Source organism: Delphinus delphis, chromosome 9 (genome assembly GCF_949987515.2).
Source record: "Delphinus delphis chromosome 9, mDelDel1.2, whole genome shotgun sequence".
NCBI classification, from domain to species: domain Eukaryota; kingdom Metazoa; phylum Chordata; class Mammalia; order Artiodactyla; family Delphinidae; genus Delphinus; species Delphinus delphis.
Genome location: NC_082691.1, coordinates 62,612,371 through 62,634,505, shown reverse-complemented (window position 1 = coordinate 62,634,505; position 22,135 = coordinate 62,612,371). Strand labels below are relative to the sequence as shown.

Sequence of the window (22,135 nt, the reverse complement as noted above, 5' to 3'; positions counted from 1 at the left end):
TCAGTTACAAGGGTCTTACTTAGGTATGTCACAAGAGACACTTGGACTCTTAAGAAAGGATAAAAGAGATAAAAGACCATGTTGTCCAAAGCAATCAGTGAGTTAGAACCCAAACATTCTCATTTCCCTAACTGGCAACAGGGAGCCCCACGTTATCCATGCTCTTTGCTCCACGAATTGATCCAGAAGCTGAGCACTAAAGCTTTCCCTGTTATCTCCCAAGTTAGGATGATCTGCTTCCTTTCCACTGCATCAGAAAATGAAAATTCAAGAAGTGGGAATAGAAACCAGATTCAAAAAAGAAGAGGAAGACGGAGAGGTGACTGGCAATCTGATATAGTATGCCTCCTGGGGAAAATGTGTCTGGATCTTAAAGGCGGACTATGACAAAATGAGAGCAGAAACAAGTCTATTTTTTCTAGGTTGCCATAGGGAACCAATCTAACCTATTTACAGGTGGTCTTAGGGGAAATATCTTTAAATAGCTATTTGTCACCATCTTTTTCATCATCTTCCATGATCACTTTGGGTCTCTCGTCCCTGAGCAGTGTCACACCTGCAAAACAAAGCACAGATCTGCAATTAAGTGCCTCTAATTAAAATATTAGACGACCTTACAGCATAGACAGTACACAGGAGCATGGCAACGCAGAAACGTTTTAATGTCTGCAAAGCTAATGAAGGTGCCAACAGAGAGAGAGGGAACTGAGGGGCCTTATTTGGCCTTCCCAGAGGAGCTGTGGCTCAGTGAGAACACCGTTATGGTTATAAGAGATGCTCAACCTAGGTGTCAGAGGCAACTCTCACCCCCTTCTCTACATTCTACATTTAAGCTTACAGCAGTAGGATGGAAGCATATGGATTTTGGAGTCTAACTGCTTTGGACCCAGTCTGCCACTCACTTAATCTCTGTTGGGCCAGATAGCACCTTCAGACCTAAGTTTTCTTGTATGTAAAATGAGGGCATTAATATTTATATAAAGGGTTATTGTGACAACTAAATGAGAAGTATGTAATAATTCTGAGCACAGTGCTACAGCCGTGAGCAACTTAGTTCTTCCTTTCCTTTCACAATTTGCTAGTTTATTTTCCCTTTGAAAAGAACTGGTAAGCCTCATGAAGTCAAACTAAACATATTTTACTAACATCTGGGAAAATATTGAGCTGCGACTCTGAACACGCTGAATGTCAGTGCTGGTAGATGATAAATTTTATGTGGTTTAGAACAAAACGAGAAAATAAGGAAAATGCAGTGAATTTTTTTCATACAGCTATATGGCTACAATTCTGTCCTTTATTTTGAGATGATTCTTTTTCTTATCTTGGGGATTAAAATATCCTTTCTTCTATGAAATTTTAGGGGTGTTAGATGGTTGTTTTGTCAGTATCCTTACTAGGAAAAATTCGAAGTTGCTATCCCTATGTTAGGCTCACAATATCTTGTTTTTAAAAGTTTACTAGTTGGTGGAATTCAGAAGCCTGAGCACCATTTTCTGGACTGATCAGCCCAGAAAAAACTATCCAAGGAGGTCTGGACGGTTCTGCTTATCCTGTGAATTGTGAAATCGGTTGTTTTAATAAAAGGAAAGGGAGCTGTGATTCAGGGCCAGTCCTCCATGGTTTCTGTCATCCCACTCCAGTCAGTCAGCCTTGTTTACCCACCTCTGCCTTGAATCACTCCCCACCCTTCTCAGAATCAGAGACCTTTCTGTTCATGAAGCATTTCATAAAGATCTAAACTTGAGGGAGGAAAGCTGTGCACCCCAAGAGGCCTTTCTACAACGCGGGAGTCCATTCAACAGTAGCAAATTGACGAATACTATGTGTTGAGCTTAATGACCATTCCTTTGATTCAGTCCCTCGTTGGTTCATATGGGTTCTTTACCAATTAGCTGATATTTATTGGAGGAGAAAAACAATTTCAAGAGTCTGGCTGAAAATAAGGCTTTTGCATAAATCACTTATGAAGCAGAGTGGGAGATATTTTCTCTTATACCAGTTGCACAGAGGTTTGGATTTTAATTTAGAATTAAGGCTATCTTGATCGAAGAACACAGAGTTAGCTATGCTGAGCCCCCAAGCATACCATCCTTCCTTCCTTGATATTTCTTCACATTACACCAAATTTGGGTGGATTCAATGTGGACAGGAGCCTTTAAATTCCCAGATCCTAGTCAACTTTCTGGTTATTTTAAGTATCCTTGACACCTAGTTGTACAAGTATCTGGGCCAAGAAAAAAAAAAAAATCCTGGGATTTCAGGGAAGGGAGGAGGCTGTTAAATCATCAAGGTCAGCCCTTCCCAAAGTGGGCTAGGTTTCCACAGCGACACAGGAGATACTTTCAAGTGGAGGTGAACTAGTATATTAGTATACTATTATACTATTATATAATAGTATATAATATAATATATATAATAATATATATATAATATATAATAATAGTATACTATTATATTAGTATAATTAAGCATTAGTATAATCAAGCATTCATTTTAATGTCTTATAATTTAAAAATATATGGTAGTTTATCAAAATCCTGATTTCATGGATATCATTGCTTAGGATGAGGCTTAAATCAGCAGCATCTCTATGTCGTCACCGTGTGCTTATCCTTGACGCTTCATATCATTGCCTTTGGTCATTCGAAGATGAATGAGATTTAACAAACGCTAGTCTATCTGATTTAACCCAGTCTTGATCCTCACATTTTCCTGTATAAGCAGAGGTGTATTATTGGAGAAATGTGCTCTAGAGCCAGAAAGCTTTCCCTTCATTGGCCACTGAACTTGGAGCAGGTCACTTAACCTGTCTGAGCCTCAGTTTATTCGTCTGTAAAACGGGAGGAAACATAATTTGTATCTCCCACGGGGGGTGATCCCGCCAAGATAGATTTAGCCCAACATTCTTTTATGCTTCAATCACACCTTACATGAACCTCTGTTAAAGTACTTGACACGTTGTAGGAATCATTGGACAAGACATCGTCTCCTTACCAAAATATGAGATTCTCAAAGGATATCCTAACGTCTAGCACGGGACTTGGAATGTAGTAGGGATTTAGAAAAATGTCACTTCTTTCCCTTTCCCTCTCTATGTAGAAGAGTTTAGGGCACTTGGTTGCTTCTTAGAGCTTGATGTGTTTTTAAGGCCAAAGCTGTTAGTCCAAGGTCTCTAAAGGGTCAATTAGCCTTGCAGCAAGCTGTTTTAGGCCATGATCCCCACCAGAGCACCATCTAAAGCCAGTCACCTGCATTACAGATGTGTGCAGATCTAAGGCAGCCAGAGCTAAGACACCACCCCTCCTGGTAAACCACACCAGAGAGAGTGCTCTATTCCTGGCAGGACAGAAGAGGTGTCACTTTCAAAGGACACATCAGGCTCCTTTCTACAAGTACCACATAGAGCTTTGATCTCCAAGTGTTCACAGCTCATAGGCCAATTTTTCAGGAAGTTTCTCTTCAATGCTTGCAGCCTCATTATTCATTACTTTCTCCAGTTCCTTTTGCCACAGACCTCAACTGAAGACTTCGCTTCCTCTTAAGCAGGTCTTGGCTACGCAGATCTGACCAATCCCAAACCAGTTCTCCCTGCCCTGCAGTTCCTTGGCCCTGGCAACTGTGGGTCACGTTGAGAGCAAAGCTTGGGCTGGCAAGGAAGCCCGAGATGACTCCTCACTGCTCAGAGGAGTTGTCCGATGGTTGGTAGCTGTCAGAGAAGCTCATTAACCTCAGGGAATGAAGGTAGCTAGCTAGAGATTTAAAGAAGAGAGTGAATCCCTGTCCAGCCTTCACTTGCCAAGGGCTAATGAGAGGAGCTGTCTCCAGAGAGCATTTTCCCGTGAGTTCCTCTCAAGACCCTTATTAGAATCAGTGTGTCTCTCTGAACCTCTGCTGAAGGCTCCATTCTTATCAGCCTAACTAGCATTTCGATTACTGCCAAATCTTTAGATACTAAAAGGCTCTTCAAAAATAAAGTACTTCAGCTAATATGCTAATGAAAGCTAGAATCATAGAACACTATCTATAATTGCAAATACTTGCAACCCAAAGATTTGCTGATTCAATGAATCCCATAATGTATACAGGCCACTGCTCCAACTCTTGTGTACTTTGCACTGTTTGATAAACATTTTTTATTTGTCCGGGAAGCAGCACTCTTAGGATGTCGATATTGGGACGTAAGCAGCCTCCATTCCCAGAGAAATAGAGCTTAACAGTTTAGGAAGTTCCTTGAATCAGCAGGGTTCTATGGAGAGGTAACTTTGTGACTAGAAAAATTCTCACCTTTAGAAATGATTTAACTTATCTCAAAGAATATAAGGTTCTTGAGGACACGGGGAGGGGGAAGGGTAAGCTGGGACAAAGTGAGAGAGTGGCATGGACATATATACACTACCAAGCGTAAAATAGATAGCTAGTGGGAAGCAGCCGCATAGCACAGGGAGATCAGCTCGGTGCTTTGTGACCACCTAGAGGGGTGGGATAGGGAGGGTGGGAGCGAGATGCAAGAGGGAGGAGATATGGGGATATATGTATATGTATAGCTGATTCACTTTGTTATAAAGCAGAAACTAATACACTACTGTAAAGCAATTATACTCCAATAAAGATGTTAAAAAAAAGAAAAGCATATAAGTTTGAAAAGAGATAGAGGTGAGCTAACATTTATTGAGGACTTTCAACAAGCCAGGAACTGTGCCAGGTGCTTTATATACTTTATTTAATTGTGTTAACAACCTTGAGAGACAGATTTTATGGTTCTCCTTTCAGAGATGGATGAAATGAAGGAGGCTCTTATGGTCTGTTTCCCAAGGTCACAAAGCTAGAATGGAGCAGAACCAGAGATCAAACCTACACCTGTCTGATTCCAAAGCCCATGTTCAGTGCTGTGTACTAAGATAACTCTCTGACCGTCAGTATTTTTGTTCCTCTACTAAGTCTTCCCCTAGAAGGACTTCAGTAAAAACAAATACAAGAATGAGCATAAAATAATCAGTCTCCTAATGGAGAACTTGAAACTGCTAAATCATGATTGCCGAATGGAATATCTAATGAACAGATACTTATTGAGCACGGCTATAGAGGAGGGACTGGACCAGATATCAAGGTGAATACCAGCAACACAGGGCAATCCCAGGCCAATTCTCATGACTTCATTGAAAAAGTCTTTGATGTAAGTCAATTTAAATAACAACTATAACAACAGCAACAAAAACAATACGGATAATACTAAAAGAGAGGGCAAAGTCTTGGTACTTGCATGCCCAGCTCTAATACAGAGTTAATTCAGAATAAAAAAATATGTATTTTGGCCTTGGAGGGGTCTGTTGGCAGAGACTTTAAACTGGCTGAGTCTTAAAAGGTGACTAGAATTTGGACAGAGGCAGAGCTTGGAGGAAATGTGTGATGGGTTGAAGGATCAGTATAGGTAGGGATGCATGTAACCTATGAGAAACATGGCCGAGGCAGGTTCAGACCCTCCCAACTGGTCCTTGGTCCATTTCTCCAGACAAGTGCTTCCTCATGCTCCATTCCTCCTTGCCTGGCTCTTCTCAGAGGTCAGTAACCCTGTCTGCTTCCCTGACTGTCTTTCCATGATGTGTTCTGAGCCGTCTTTCAATTTTGTTATTAGATGCAATAATGGGAAAATACAGTTTTATAATAATGACTAAATCTCATCTCCTCCCAAGTGTCCCTTCTGGATTGCTAAAATGCTACCAGTCCAAACCATAGCATGGTGCAATGAAAAACTGCTCACAGATGAGACAGACCTGGACAGCAGCCCCAGCTCTGTCATGTAACAGTGTTTGAACGTGAGCATAATTTGACCCATTCATCAATCGTTCTAATCATCCCACCATCAATTAGCCAATCAGCCATCCATCCATCAGTTTCATCAACAGAAGACTTTAGAGTAGCTAAGTTACTTAAATTCTCTCTCAATTTCTTTATCTGTAAAGGGAGATAATAGTTACTGTGTTATTCAGTTGATTTTTGAAAATCCACAAGACATGTAAACTCAGGAGCTAACGTTAAGTAGGGTTTCAATAAACATTAGCATATTTTCTCTTCTGCCATTCTCCCACCCCCAACTACTATATAAAACAAACACGCACTCCGTCTTATACTCTAACCGTGATTGTGTATGTCTTTCTCCCCAACTTGTACATAAAATTCTCAGGGACAAGGCTATACCTCACACGCTGACTGCCCTGCCCTGTAACGTGGGGTTGTGCACATAGTTCAGCAAGATTTTTTGGTTTGATTTGACACATATTAAGAGAGCTATCATTATTTCTGCAGCTCTCTTTCTCTCCCTTTCGCTCTCTCTTTCTCTTCTTTTGAGGATTTGGTAAATATATCCAGGTGTCTTGGGAGACTCAGCTGTCAGCCATAGAATGCAAGATTCCTGGAAGACTGGGGAGGAGGGTATTTAAACTCTTTTCAAGGACCCACTGACATTTCTAGTTCATTGGCTCAGTGAATTCGACCAGTTCTGCTGAAGCATGAGTTATGCTCTGATCATCACCCAGCTCCAAGTCAGCCCCAGGGGAGCGGCCAATGAAGGTAAGCCTGAAAGGCAGCAGTAAATGCTGTTCCTCCCCTGGGCCCTTCTTTGAGACACAGATTGCTGGGCCAGGACAAAGGCCGTGCCTCTGGCACGTCCAGATGTTAAGCCTGTTGACCTGTTTCCATCACCCCCTGAAAATGTCGTGCACCAGCTCTTTTACCTGCTGCAAAGGGGGACACGTGCAGGGCAGGTGTGTCTTTTCTCCGTGGCTTTTTCTGTTCCAGGTCAGTGTTATGAAGAGCTGGACTCATTTTGCCTTTTGGATGTCTCTCTTGGACATCGTATCTTTTAATTAAATGTTCTGAAAGCACACCTGCATAATTAGGGGAACAGAGGGAGAAACAGGGTCAAATACATGCATCTATATTTGCACATACACCTGGTGATGGTAGTCAGCAGATCTTTTCAAACATCTTAATAAAAGCAGTTTCTTTAAAATAAGAATTAGTATTTATTGAGGCTACACTAGAGAACATCATTTGTGCAAAGGATTTTACATGTCTGCTTTCATTTTAGCCTCACAAAACCCTGAGCAATTTAATATTACTACCACCGTCCACTCGCTGAGGAAAGTGAGGCAAAGACATGTGCCTGAGGAATGGAGCCCAGGTCTGTCTGCTGTCAAAGTCCACCCGCATTAGAGCGATGGGGCCTTTGCTGTTCCGTAAGCCACGGGCTACACTCTTCATTGGCTTAATTAGTCCTCTACTTCCACCTACCTGCCTACTCTCCTCTCTTCTATGCGTGAAAGTTTTCTCCATCTGTAGAATGGAGAAAACTCTCTAAAAACAGCCTCCTCTATAAAACTGTCCACAATTCACTGCCCACACTGAGCTCCCAGGGTCCTTATCTGAGGACCTCCGTTATGATGTTACTTCTTGCTGTATATTTCAGCTGTTTATGTGTTTCTCTTATTTCTTATAAAACTGAAAGAAAGTTCCTTTTCAGAATGCTCTGTGTTCTATTTGTTTTGTATTCCCCTGAGTGGGTTGTGAATAGAGAGGACATTAAATAAATGGCCTGGAGGGAAGGGGTAAAGGAAATAAGACAAAACAAAACGTTTGGAAACAAGAGAGTGTCACATGCCACATGCAGGGTTGTTATAGAGACGCGTTAGCTGTTCACCAGACTGTTTCGCTCTTCTGGGCACACAGCTGGGCTGCATTTCTCTGCCTCCCTTGCAGTCGGGTGAGGGTTGTGACGGAAGGAAGTGTGTGTGCCACTTGCAGGCTTGCCAGTCCTCCACTCTGTCTGCCCTGGGCCTGCTGGATGCCTACAGTGACTTTAGAAGCCGTGTAGTGTTGATGTCCATTGACTCAAGTCCCTGCGGGACTGTTTGAAGCACAGCCTGCCTCCCCCGTCCCCAACTTCCACTGATGAGGGAAAAGTAAACCTGTATTGTGTTATCCACTAATATTTTGGACCATATATATATATGGTATATATATATATATATATATGTTATAATGGCTGGCCTTATCGTAACTAAGACAAATGTAGAGATTGCAACAATGATTTAAAAACATCCAAATATTTAAGGAAAAAATTGTAAGACCAATGTGATCTAGAGGCGAGCAGTTCCCTTTTACAGATGTGCAAACTGACCTCACCGTCCGTTACCTGGTATGAATGGTGGGATGTGCAGGGCCGGTGTATCTTTTCTCCTTGGTTTTTTCTGGTCTGACTCAACATTCAGGGTGACTTGTACGTTTTTCCCTTTTCTTGGCTTCTTTTTGAGCTCACAGTCCTTAATAAACTGGTCTGAAAGGTCATCTGATTTTGACAAGACGCAAAGAAAAAAAGAATATTACATAAGTGTCCAGTCATGGACTGGTTGGATTCCAATTATACCTGATGATAGGAGTAGAAGTCGTTTGGTCTGAAAAAGAAAAGTATTTATTTATTGTGGCCTCTTCTACAGCGGACTTTACATGCATAAATCATGTAATAAAACTAGAATTCTGTAAAATTCCAAATGGAGAGAGCTTAAATGGGATGGATAATCAAGGCAAAGAGGAATTTTAAAATATAGTTAAGCAAGGCACAGAGTGGGTTTAAGTTACATTTCTGATGGGAGAACAGGTGTCAAATGCTCCTTCCCAATTTCCTTTGCTCAAGCCTTATTCTCTTTGGAGAGCCCAAGGGCCGGTACGGCGCCTTATGCCCTCCTTGGTCTTGTAGTTGGGTTCTCAGTCTGTTCCTCACTGCCTTCATTTCTATGACTGGCCAAGTCACACCAGTGATTCACACTTACACTTCAGCACTGGTCTTTTTAAAAAATTTTTATTTTATATTGGAGTATAGTTGATTTACAATGTTGTGTTAGTTTCAGGTGTCCAGCAAAGTGATTCAGTTATACATATACATATATCTATTCTTTTTCAGATTCTTTCCCCATATAGGTTATTACAGAGTAGTGAGTAGAGTTCCCTGTGCTATACAGTAGGTCCTTGTTGATTATCTATTTTATATATAGTAGTGTGTATATCAGCATTGGTCTTTACCCTGCCCCCTGGCTTTGCAGTTCTCCTATTTGCCCATCCTAACCCCAGGTCCTCGCGTCTTCTTATTCATCTCTTTATTTTCCTCAGTCCCCTGCATTACCTCACCAGAGCTTCTGAAGCCTCGATTCTACATCATGTCCATCAGATGTCATTGTATGTAATTAATTCGATCCGATCACCCCTTGCCCATTAAAGTATTCTCTCTGTTCCATTTTACTCCTCTGTGCTTTGGTTTACGTTGCTGTCCTTTGAGCTCCTCTGTCACTGTTCTAGCATTTGTTCATTCCATAATGATTTATCTCCTGCTCTAGATAGAGTCTTCTTGGAGATTAAAGATTATATATCCTTTTGATAATTTTATTCTTAATTGCCTCTCCCACCAATAAATGCTTGCTGAATGGATAAATAAGTAGAGTTAGACTGATCTAAGTTCAAATCCTGACTCAGTTTCTTGTTAGTTCTGAGAACTTGGGCCATAATTTCTTTTTTTTCCCTTTTTTGGGGGGGGAGGGCTTAATTTCTAGGAACTTTAATATTCTCTCAAATGTTAAGGTGAGGATAATATTAAATGTGTGTGTGTGTGAGAGAGAGAGAGAGAGAGAAGAGAGAGAAAGGGAGAGAGAGAGAACTAAATTTGTTAAGGATGGTAAAGCATTTGATACATTTGATATATTTCATACCCTCAAAAAATGTTCACTCTAGCCATTGCTTACCCCCAATACTTTCCCCAAGGCTCAGAGGAAAGTCAAACCCTCCCACTCCCACCCCATCATTGTCTTTTCTTATTAACCCGAGTCCTGGGTGTCCTTTCTCAGTTTCTAAGTATCCACAGCATTTTTACTCATGTTAACACCTTTAAAGGGTGATCTAATGATTACTTATGCATATCTTCTTGGCCCTCTTTTATGACAGGTGTCTTGTATTTTATCTCCTTAGCGACAATGAATAAATATTTGTTGAATGTATGCTTGAATGAATGAACTCAAACAGATTATGGATAAGGAGCTATCCCGTTAGGATTCAAAGAAGGTGCAAGGCAGGGAAGCTATTTGTCTCTCTGGAAACTCACTATGGCCTGGATACTGTCCAGCTAGATTTACAACTATGAATGATGTTGGGGAAATTCAGAGAGTAATTGGATTTTTTTAATCCCTCCCTCCCTCCATTCCTTCCTTCCTTCCTTTTTTCCTTCCTCCCTTTTGTTTTTCCTCTCTTTCTCTTTCTTTTGTTTATGAAAATATTCAGGTCACTTTTTTAAAAATATTGTGGATTAAATGTGCCAGACCTTTTCACTTCACTTTTGTGGGTCTAGACATAACCTGTGTCATTCATTCATTTATTTATTCAACAAACATTGATTAAACCTCTACTGTATATGCCAGCATTGAGCTAGGACTAAAAAGAAAAGTAAGAAATGGACCTTGCTTCCAAGTTACTTATGGTCTATTGGACATTATATCTGGATGATCCTTTGTTTTAGAAAACCCAATACATGTGAGGAACCAACTATCAGAACTATTTAGTAACTATCATTATGCCTGCCTCATCAGAAGATCATAATACATAACCAAAAAATCAAACAGCATCATTCTTCAGCCATATTTAATAGTGATAAATATTTCCTTTTATCTGGGAGATTTTAATAATTTCATCCAATCATTTCAATTTAATAAGCATTGATTGAAATTGTACTATGTGTAAGGCATTGGACTATATGATTTTATGTTTACATGCATGCAAAAAAAGGAGATGAGAAGGGGACTTTATTGAGTACTACTTATGTGCTAGGTGATTTCACCTCATTTTAGTGTGTGGGATGGACCAACACCTTTTCTGATTCGTCAGTGCCTGTGTTCTACCAGACATTAAATATTCACACCATCTTGAATATATTATCTCATTTAGTTCTCACACCACCCCCACGAGGAAAGGTACAGTTATCCCTAACTTGCAGATGAGGGGACTGAGGTTTAAAAGGCTGAAGATTCCACTGCTGTCAGGTTATGGCATCAGGATTAAACCCAGGCTCTTGAGTCTATGTATCTTAATGCCGGGCGGAAAATGTAATTTTAAAAATATATTACCACAGAGCACAGTTCATTTCCCCCCATATTATCCATACCATAGACATTTGTTGAATGAATTAAAGTGGCTCAGAACGAGTGCTGCCCAGCTGTGGGGTCTCTGGAAGTACAGGCTGGCTATAGACCAGCCATGCGTCACCGTTCAACCCCAAGAAGCGATTCAGGGCACCGTACAAAGAGCAAGACATTTCCTTCAATTTTGACTTTTACTTCAATTGCCTTTTCTCCCATGTTTGGAGAAATCCTGACTATAAAATATCTTGATGGTAAATGGGGAGAGGGGAGAGGCAAGGGGAGTCATAACCAAGCGAGGCATAAACAAAGGCTATGAATATGCAAAAGGCCCACCCATCAAAAGTCTGAGTGTCTCATTTTTAGAAATGGGTAGAGGCAGAAATGTTTCTGGTATTTTCATTACAAATGTTATGCAAAAAGTCAGTTCTGGAAAGGAAACAGATTGACAATAAAGCAGAAAAAGGCTATTTAAAATTCTGTCTTGATAGGCAAAGAGAGATATTTGAAATATTTTATTGGCGCTGCACGTGGGGTGTAAGTGTGCCGGGAAGGACTGGAAACAAGCTATAGTGTCACATTCCACTTATTGCCTCAAAAATGCTCTGCCTGGGACTCTGTCAGACCCAAAAAAGAAGACAATGCCTTTCCCCTCTTTTTTTAATTCTAATGAACTTCTCTACAGTGCTTCAGCTAATATTTACGTGGCAGACCCCACAGACCCACGGCTATTTGCCCATCCATCTGGTGTTGGCTGTCATCAAAAGTCACAAACTATCAGGTTTCAGGGGGCCTCCCTCTGACTTGCTTGCAAACTGAATGGCAGGGATGCCCCCTTTCTGACTTTCACCCTTGACATTCGCACTGGAGCATTTACCTAAGTGGCCGCAACGAGGGTCAAGCTTGTCCAGTCTGTCTTCTGAGAGCTCCAGCGGCTGCATTTGCTCAGTGGACATCATCAAAGGAGGGCCCGTGTGTGGATTCCTTCTCCAGCACCACCGAAGTATAGAAACAAGTCCATTAGTACCTCTTTTGTTTATTCACTCACTTGTTAATTAAGTATATCTACTGAGCACTTACTACTATGTTCTCAATTCAATCCTATTTTTAAAGTCTGCTTCTTCTACTTAGCTACTAGAAGCTCCAAACTTAAGATTTAAGCCAAAATAAATGAATCACACACACACACACACACACACACACAGAGATTATCAGTAATTGTCACGTATCAAATGTTCAATATTTGCTGTCTTTCAGAAGCACTGTGGGAGTTTCAAGAATGAACACTTGTAAAGTCTGAATTAGAAAAGAGTTAGCTGGGAGTTACAGAAAATCTTGATTAAACCTTGCCTGTATTTTTTTCTGTTGAGTTCTGCAAAGTAAGATTATGCCTGTTTCACAGGTGAGGAAACTGAGGATCAGAACATCTAATTAAGTTATTTAGTCACACATCTATTAAATAGCCAAGCTTGGATCCATCTCCATTTCTGAAGACTCCCACTAGAGACCCAAGACTCTTAAAACAGTGGCTCCTTTGAATCGAAATTGAAACAGGCTTCTGGTTTTCTACCATTACATGCTTATAACTATGAAGTAAGGAGACTTCTTCCCTATCCACATTACAACAGTCGTAGAGACGTGGTAGGAAAAAATCTAGGTCTTGAAATGGATCTTTATTATTTTCTCCCTAGAGATTTCTGACGTTATAGCAAATCTGTTTCCTCTTCCTCCTCCCCTCATAGCCCATTTTTCCTAAACCGCAAATCCATTGAATTTTTCAGAGCTATTAGTTGTAGCCATGGTCCAGAAGGAGTAGAAATTCAGAATGGACATGTGTCAGGTCTGAATGAGAAATGCATTAGTTGAGATTTATAGGAAATCTTCATTAGAGTCTGCCTATATTCTGTTTCTTTTAGATAATTTATTACTCGTGTCCTACCGTAGCAAGAATGGTTGGAGAGCAGTAAGATTAAAATGACCCAACTGGTCGTGTTTTCTTGAGATTCTTGGACACTGGCATGCAGAGGAACACACAGACCAATTGTGTTAACATTTCAAGCTCACAGAATTAGTTCAACTCAGTTGTCTTCTGAGGAATAAGCCAATGTTCTCTGGGAAGGCTAGAGGGCCTCTCCTCCTCCAAGCTGAGATCATTGTGTAGCAGATGGAGACATTAACGGATTACTTGAGCCAGCTTTTAGTGTCATTCTGAGCAGACTGACTTCACTGAGTGACTTCAGCAGAAATCAATTCAGACCATTGCTTTTAGTGTTTGTATAGAGACTGCCAACTCCCTGGAACCATAGGAAGTATGCTGTTAACTTGGGTGGCCGGCCGCTACCTGCTTGCGTGAAGAGGAAAGCTATGGGACCATCATTCAGGATGAGTGGGCTCAGTGTTGGGGTCTGGAGGCAGAGTCATTCAGATATGGCTGTGTACCTACTCAGTCTTTCATCTCTTTGGGCAGAAGGTCATGGGCCCTGTCATTGACTTTGTGCTGAACACCACCCCATGCAGGAACTAGTTAAAATATTCCTTCTCTAGAAGAAGAGACTGAGACTCAAAGAGCTTAACATGACCTACAATTAGTTACATATTTAGAGTCAGTCATCGTTTGAACTCAGGCCTCTTACCTTCTGCTCTAGGTCCTCTCTGGCAGGAGTACCCTCTCCTTCTCTCCAGCCTAATGTAAGCTGTTTTTTGTACTTGGATTATATGGCTGCTCCTATGTGCTCAATAGCTGGTTTATTTAATTTGAATCTGAGCTTTCAAGTCAAATAGATCTAGGTTAAATTTCAGCCCTTTACCTAAAAGCAGTAAGACTTTGATGAAGTGGCTACATCGTCATGAGGTAGTGAGGATAGATGGAGCCCAAGTGCAATATAATCGTTTTTGCTCTTTCTGCCTACAGTCTATTGCTGCTGTGGTAGAATTTGCCCAGGCGAGCATCTTCCTGGTGCACCCACCGACTGGTACCCGGGGACATATTGTCCTCCCTGCCCCCATTCTTAGCCTCAGTTTTCTTGTCTGTAAAATAGACTTAATAATAACTATCCCAGAGTTACTATGACGATTAAATAGTAGCTATGTGCTCTGCACATTGTAGGTATTGAGTAAATGTCAGTCATGTGACATTGTCTATACCTTACTAGATAGCTGGCTAATGAAGACCAGCTAACGAACTGAACAATTCTAAAAACATTGACTCTTTCATTTTCATCTAGATGCTGACCCATGGGACAGACAAGCCACCATCCGAGCAAATTGGCTTTCACAGTACTGGACTTGAGAGAAAGGAGGCTGCCCTTGAGAGACGAGCTGTGCAAGTGTCAGAAGTCCACGGACAAGGTAAGGGTACCTGGTGATCAGTCACAAAACTGACACGTGCCTCCTCCCCAAGGTAGCACCTAGTGTCTATGGGGGACACATCACTATTTTAAATCAGTGTGAGGGAAAAAATGATGGTAAGCCTCTGTTTACTAGGAGGCTGAGAGATGGTTTTCACATTTGGGATTTTACTTTACAAAAATACTCCATGCTGGGCAGGGATGCATTTTGCCCATGGGATTAGAAGCTACATTTACTATGGATGATGTCACTACAGTATTCTTGGCTGTAAAAAAAAAAAAAAACCTTCACACAAAGAAAGGAACGAGTACACGGAGGAGAGAGGTATTTGGAGTTTAGCATCACCTTATTAATGATCGTCATTTTATCTGCCTGTTGAATCTTAGTATAAGACGACCCCGTCTCCCTGCCCCCTCTGCATTTCTACCCTCAGTGAGAAGAGGTGCTCAGGATAATTGAGCCACTGTAAGTTAGGAGCTAGTCTAATTCTTGAACTAGGAAATGGAGTATTTCTACTTCGTATTCCTGACTCTGCCCATGCGTTTCTCTCTTTAATTCAGTCTCCACCCCAAGCACAGCATATGGATGTTGCTTTTGTCATGCTGCCCAGGGAGTGTTTCATCATCTCCCTCAGCAGCTCGCTGTAATATGGGAAATTTCTGAAGAATCAGCTCTTGCTTTCGTACCTAAACACCTGGTACCCTGGGTCTTCAGATTCCAACCAAAGGGCTAGGGACTGAAGAGATGCTTTGGGGGTATTTTATAAACTATTTTCTAGTCAAAGATTTGTGATCCTTTAGCATTCTCTTGCTGTTTATTGGTTCAGTGTGGTCTCTGAATTTGAATACTCACACAGTGACGGCTGGGACCACCACTGTGACTGTCAGTATTGGCCCTCCCAACCTCTCCTGAAAAGCCTGGGGCCACATGTATGGTGGCAATCAGGATATTTTTATTATGTAACACCTCCAGAAGAGTCTCAGGAAGCTCCACAATCACAGGCATTACTTCTGTAGCAAAAATATGAATATTCACACTAAACCACATAAATAAAGCCTACAAAATGATTCATACCTTTCATGTCAGGTTTAGCTACCAAATGCATTTATGTTGAACCTAACAACAACAAAAACTTTTGGTTTTCAGATTTTTCCATTAGAGAAGAAAGAGCTGTGGGTCTGTATTACTTTTCTCATTGTTGTTTGAAAGAATGTGGGTGTTTTGTTGTAGCACGTACAAGAGACCAGGTGATGGCATATCAGGGGTTTGAGGAGGTTTTCAGGATCCTGACGCTAAACTCTCGTAATTCCTCTTGGTAATTCTTACATTCCTTTTCTCAGAGAGACATTTGTAAACACAAATACCACTGAGAGAGGAGATACATTAACTGATGTCACAACACACAGGGGTTATTAATGACAAAGGTCTCTTTCTCTTTTGAGAACAGGAGAGGAAAGGTCCAGGGACCTGGGTGCCAGGGAAGGAAGCTGGCTAGGTTGCAGGGCAGGAAGGCCAGAGCAGCCTGCTGAAGCCGAGGACATCTTTGAGGGAGGCTGTCTCCACTAGCTCAGAGCTGGTTCCTATTTCAGGAGGATAGTAATGCTATTTCTGCAGCTAAAAAAGATTGGTCAGTTCACTTTAAGGTCAGAAGCTGCTCTGGGCATGTGGTCCTTTCTCTTAACACTGAGTAGATTTCTCAGTTGGGTGTTAGCATATGTAGTTTAATTCATAGAAAATTCCTCACTGACTGTAAGCATTTGGTGCTGTGAGGTGATATAAGGTAGAAACAAATGCTTGCTTGTCCCACTCTCTAGCTGGGTGAACTTGGGAAAGTTATATGTCCTCTTGGAAACTTAGTTTCCACATCTGTGAAATGGGCACGATAGTGGCTCTTCTCCAGGGTTGTTGAGAGTATTAACAGTACCATGTGTGTCAAGCTCCCAGCCCAGATCCCAGCACATGCTACCATTTTAAGAATGTCAGTTGTTTTCTTGGCTCTTTTAGTCCTCTGCTTGGAATTACAACATGTACATCTAAATTGAACCACTGGAACCATTTCCTTGTCCCATCTCTGGCCTTTTCTGAAGCTAATGATGAGAGAAGAACAATCCAAGGTACAAACCAACTGCAGGACACCCACTTCCAGGCCTTGGGAACATGCTAATGCTGATTCTCAGGAGCGAGCTGACACTTAGCCGAGTCACGTGGTATTCTAAAGAATTTCCCCAAATTAGTCAGACCTGGATTTACTTGATGGAATAAAAAGTTAGAAGGTTATGTCCACAGCCCAAGGTGGTGTCTGGTTAAAGTAGCCTCTGCTTATGTAAAAATTCACATCTTTTGTCAAATCTTTTTTTAACCTGAGGACTGAATTCAGGTTAAAAGTACCACGTTTTTAAATCAAGTTTGTTCATTTAGAAGGCCTAAATTTGCAGTATTCCTCGAGGAATGACTCTTCCTCGAAGTAGGACAGAGAGGGGATTTTTTTGATTAAGACACTCCCCTCAGCCTTGGAAGATAAGCCTCCCTACACTGCTGTGCGAATACGCAGACATTCCTGTGTTCATTATGAAACTTTGCAATTTAATTTGCGGGGACTCTGGTTCTTACAGAACTCAGGAGTCCACCTCCCTTGGAAAAAAATGACTTGCAAGTGGTGACTTTCCCAGCTCCGCATCTAATTCCGGCTTAGACTCACTCCAGAAAGCATCGCCGTCTCCCACGCCCCCTGTACCACCAGCTGCAACCTTCTTTGTCCCAGCAACCACAAAAGAGCTGTAACTTATTGGAAGCTTGCTTTTCTCATCATAAAAGTTCTCAGAGTAAAAATCCGAAGCACTTACCAGTCAGTGCAGGTGCTGAGATGAGAAGGCAAGTGATGGGGAGGAAGTGTTTCCTCTCTGAAGCTGGGCCGGCTCCTCAGTGGCAGTGGCTGCTGCTGCCCGGCTTCAGCTCCTCTTATCAAGGGACCAGCTGCCGCTGTTGCCATGGGGATGCTCTGTTTCTCAGGCGCCAGGGCAAGGGGGATGGAGAGGGAAAGAGGACTCATCTCGCGGCCACTGCTCCCTACCGTAATAATTGTCCATTACAAAAACAATGCACAGAGTAGTGCTTTGAGGGCCTGGTGTGCAAGGCTGGAGTAGTCCAGACAAACAAGCTAGGTCCTTTAATCCCCATAACAACCTTATGCAGTAGGAATTTTTTGGCCTGGCTTTGCAAATATGGAAGTTTAGGCACAGAGAGATTAAGTGACTTGCCCCAAAGGTGCCACAGCTAATTCTGACCCTCAAATCCATTTGAATTTAAATTCAGAGTACTCACCACTGTTGCCTCTTGGAGTAGTATGCTGATGAGAAGACGAATAATAGTAGCAATCGCTGACATTTACATAAGGTTTCCCACATGCCAGGCACTCCTCTTTACACATATCAACTCTTCAACCCTCATAACAGCTTTGCAGGATAAGCTGCTGTCATCATGCCCATCCCACTGATGTGACATTTGGGGCCCAAGTTCTCACTGCTAGTAAATGGTGAGGGCAGGGTTGGAACTGGGCATTGAATGTTAGAGTCCATGCCCTTAACCACTTTACAGTCCTGCTCACCAGTGGGAGCATTTTAGAAAGAAATAAAACATAACAAAGAATGCAGCCCTCACCATATAGGTGGGGTATGGAGGGCAGGAAAAATTTGCTCCTTCAAAGGAACTAAACCAGATGTTCTAGTATTAGGAATCCACATGCACTCCAAGAAAGGCTTAGTGTCAAAGGGTATTTAAACAAGTTGTGCGGGAGGTGACATGCTGTCAGATGGAGAGGAAGGGTCCATGTTTCCCGTTTGCTCACTGGAGGAAATGTCCTGTGTTGATTGGAGGAACAGACGTTTGTAGTCACTGGTTTGGGCATCAAGAGCAGGGAGGTCAGTCTGGGAGATCAGGTAGGGATCAGTATAGGCTGGAAGGACTTGAGATCCCTGAGGGTAATCAGGAGGCTACCCACCAATACTGCCCAAGAAATGGGTTCTCCCAGAAGAGGTCTGAGCGCTTTCCATGCATGTTGTTTTCTTTCTTCCCTGAAGATGCAGGCTGTGCAGGTCCTCAGAAGCTCCTCATTGACCTCAACTACCAGTTAGTTCCCAGTATTGAGTTGGTCGATGCCTCCTTGACATTTACCAGCATCTCAGTAATAGAGCAAGAACTCATATAATAAGCTCATCCTGAGGTTGACCCCAAGGGTTAGAATTTCTTCAAATGCCGTGGTAGTGTATCAGTAGAGAGTGGGCTTCCCTGTTTGATCCACCTTGTCTTGGTCCTTATTGGAAGCTCTAGGACAGAGATGAAGGCTGCCAAATGGTAATGCTCCTGGCTAGGAAGGGAAACGCCTGCATGCTGAGGCAAAGTCCCTAAAAGCGGCTCTCAGTTCCAAACTGCCTGCTTTATCCTCTTACCAGCAGCCTTGTTGGCCAACAGGTTAGCAGCATCTTCATCTCCAAACTTAGGTGGAAAGAATATGCTTTCTTCCTAGACTTCTCAATTCTTTTTTAAAATTAAACCTTATTTTTTTTGTATAACTGTAGACTCACATGCAGTTATAAAAAATAATACAGAGAAATCACCTGTAGCCTTTAAGTAATTCCTTCAGTATTACCATCTTGCAAAACTATAGTAAAATATCTCAACCAGTGTACTGGTATGGATACAGTTAAGATACAGAGCAGTCCCGTCACCGCGAGCCTGCCTCACGTTAGCCCTCCCCCCTACCCAACTCTTCCTGCCCTTACCCACTCCTTAACCACAGCAACCACTAGCCTGCTCTCTATTTCTATAATTTTGTCATTACAAAAATGTTATGTAGCTGGAACTGTACGTAACTTTTTGAGTTTTATTTTTGTTTGTTTGTTTGTTTTTAACTCGGCATTGTTCCTGGTGATTCATCCAAGTTTTTTCATGTATCAATACTTTGTTCCTTTTCATCACTGAGTAGCGTTCCACGGTATGCACCAAAGTTTAACCATTCGTCTGTTGTAGGACATCGGGATTGTACCTGGTGTTTGGCTATTACAAATAAATCTGTTATGAAAATCGATGTACAGGCTTTTGTGTGAACGTAAGTGTTCATTTATCTGGAATAAAGCCCAGGAGTGAAATTCCTGGCTCCTATGGCAATTGCAAGTTTAATTTTATAAGGAACAGCCAAACTGTTTTCCAGAGTGGCTACACCGTTTCATATTTCCACCAGCCATTTATGAGTGATTCAGTTTCTCCACATACTTGTCAGCATTCGGTGTTTAATTTTTTTAAAGTCATTCTCATAGGTGTGTAGCATTATCTCATTATGGTTTTGCTTGCATTCCCCTGTTGAGTAACAGTGTTGAACGTCTTCCCATGTGCTTGTTTGCCACCTGTATGTTTCTTTGGTGAAATGTGTTTTCTAATTAGATTGTTTGCTTTTTGTTTTTACTGTCGAGTTTTGAAAATTCTTTATATATTCTAGATACTAATCCTTCTTTACCAGAAATACATTTTTGCAAATGTTTTCTCCCAGTCTATAGCTTGTCTTTTCAAACTTTTAGCAGAGTCTTTTGTAGAGCAAAAGTTTAAAATTTTTATCGTCTCATGTATCATTAAATTAACTTTAAAGCATAAAATGTTGAGATTATTTCTGGGACCCTTCAGAGAAGCTGAACAGTGTTGGGAATTTTAAAACACTCTTCGTCACAATTTCCCAAGTTCAAAGGGAACATTTTCAAAGACAGAAGAGAGTATGAATTCTTTATTTCCCCTTTGGATAGACACGTACTTCTCCGAAGTTCAGGTTGTTGTGGTGGTGTTTTTTCCAGGGCTTTCTATGCGCACTTTAATTGATTATGCCCAACCCCCCTTTTAAGACAGATGTAAACAGCAACTGTGATGGCAGATGGTAATGTAAACCTATACCTCAGAGAGTTCTAAGTAACAGCCACATATGTGCAGTGTTGAAGTCATGGACCCTTGGCCTACAGTGTTCCCAGTGTAAGAGCAAGGAGCCATTGTGTATGTGACATGATTTGTAGGTCCAAGAGCCCTCTGATGAGTGGCTGAATTGGCTTCCGGCTTCATTCCTGATGGATGCCTAATGGTAACTAGCTTTAAATGAACGTATTTTCATTTTAATCACAAATATTCAATCTTTATGAATAAGAATGATCACAGTGATAGACATTTTCAGACAATTTATTTCAGTCAGTAACCTATAAAATGTGCACTTGAAATATTTGTCTTCCAAAATCAATCTAAGGCAGTTTCTGTGTTGATGGGTGATGGGGCCCCAGCTTTTCAATTAAGAAAGAGAGAGAGAGAGAGAGAGAGAGAGCACTGAATATTTGTAGGCTGGTTCTTATCCCAGACATCTTGCTGGATCACTTTGGTTACTTGCTTCAACACTCAGAGAGGAGAATTACGGTTTCAGATCAATATCTTCTGGTAAATAAGTGTCTCTGTTTTGCTTTGGGAAGCTTTGAAAACAATTTTAGCTCTTCATAACAGAGGACTGTTTGACTTTATCTATAAGAAATTCTGATATCATTTATTCACATCTAATTGAAATAAAAATATAGAATACATTTAACCTTCCAGAAATTGTCAAATACTTAATAAGTGCTTATGGAAATAGGAAGTAATATTAATTCACTTCAGATAATTGTAGATTCACATGTAATTATAAGAAATAATATAGTGAGATAGAACCTTTTCTGTATTGTGCTCAATTTCCCCCAGTGGTGACATTTTTTAAGACTATAGCACAATATCACAACCAGTTATTGATATCCATACAATTCACCTATCTTATTCTGATTTCTCCTGCTGTGTGTGTGTGTGTATTGTTTCATACAATTTTATCACCTGTGTAGGTTAGTGTATCTACCATCACTGTCAAGGTACTGAACATTTCCACCACCAGAAGGATCCCTCATGTTGTTCTCTTATTTATTTGTTTGTTTATTTATTTATTTATTTATTTATGGCTGTGTTGGGTCTTTGTTGCTGTGCGCGGGTTTTCTCTAGTTGCAGCAAGCAGGGGTTACTCTTCGTTGTGGTGCACGGGCTTCTCATTGCGGTGGCTTCTCTTGTTGCAGAGCATGGGCTCTAGGCTTGCAGGCTTCAGTAGTTGTGGCATGTGGGCTCAGTAGTTGTGGCTCGCGGACTCTAGAGCGCAGGCTCAGTAGTTGTGGCGCACGAGCTTAGTTGCTCTGTGGCATGTGAGATCTTCCTGGACCAGGGCTTGAACCAGTGTCCCCTGCATTGGCAGTTGGATTCTTAAGCACTGTGCCACCAGAGAAGCCCCCATGTTGTTCTTTTTTTTTTTTTTTTTTTTGTGGTACGCGGGCCTCTCACTGTTGTGGCCTCTCCCGTTGCAGAGCACAGGCTCCAGACGAGGAGGCTCAGTGGCCATGGCTCATGGGCCCAGCCGCTCCGCGGCATGTGGGATCATCCCAGACCGGGGCATGAACCCGCGTGCCCTGCATCAGCAGGGGAACTCTCAACCACTGCATCACCAGGGAAGCCCCATGTTGTTCTTTTTTAATCACAGCCAGCTCCCCACCTCCCACTCCTGTATTCTTTGCCCCATCATAACCTCT

General features: G+C 41.6%; 1 protein-coding gene across 1 annotated transcript; it reads right to left on the bottom strand.

The window, feature by feature from the left end:
* Positions 1-485: 485 nt before the first annotated feature.
* PPP1R17 (protein phosphatase 1 regulatory subunit 17) lies at positions 486-17,422 on the bottom strand. The gene is made up of 5 exons (XM_060019936.1): positions 17,363-17,422; positions 12,049-12,155; positions 8,192-8,344; positions 6,732-6,884; positions 486-556 (listed from the first exon to the last, which is right to left on the bottom strand). Exons 2-5 carry the CDS (start codon positions 12,128-12,130, stop codon positions 486-488), a joined length of 459 nt encoding a protein of 152 aa, XP_059875919.1. The 5' UTR covers positions 12,131-12,155; positions 17,363-17,422.
* Between the last annotated feature and the right edge of the window lie 4,713 nt (positions 17,423-22,135).

Excerpts from the sequence above, each read along its gene's own strand:
- PPP1R17 (XM_060019936.1), bottom strand. The coding sequence starts at position 12,130 with ATGATGTCCACTGAGCAAATGCAGCCGCTGGAGCTCTCAGAAGACAGA. Across the intron at positions 6,885-8,191 it reads CATCCCACCATTCATACCAG|GTGTGCTTTCAGAACATTTA; the intron begins GTAACGGACGGT and ends CTAATTATGCAG. Across the intron at positions 557-6,731 it reads CGTGTCCCCCTTTGCAGCAG|GTGTGACACTGCTCAGGGAC; the intron begins GTAAAAGAGCTG and ends TTTGTTTTGCAG.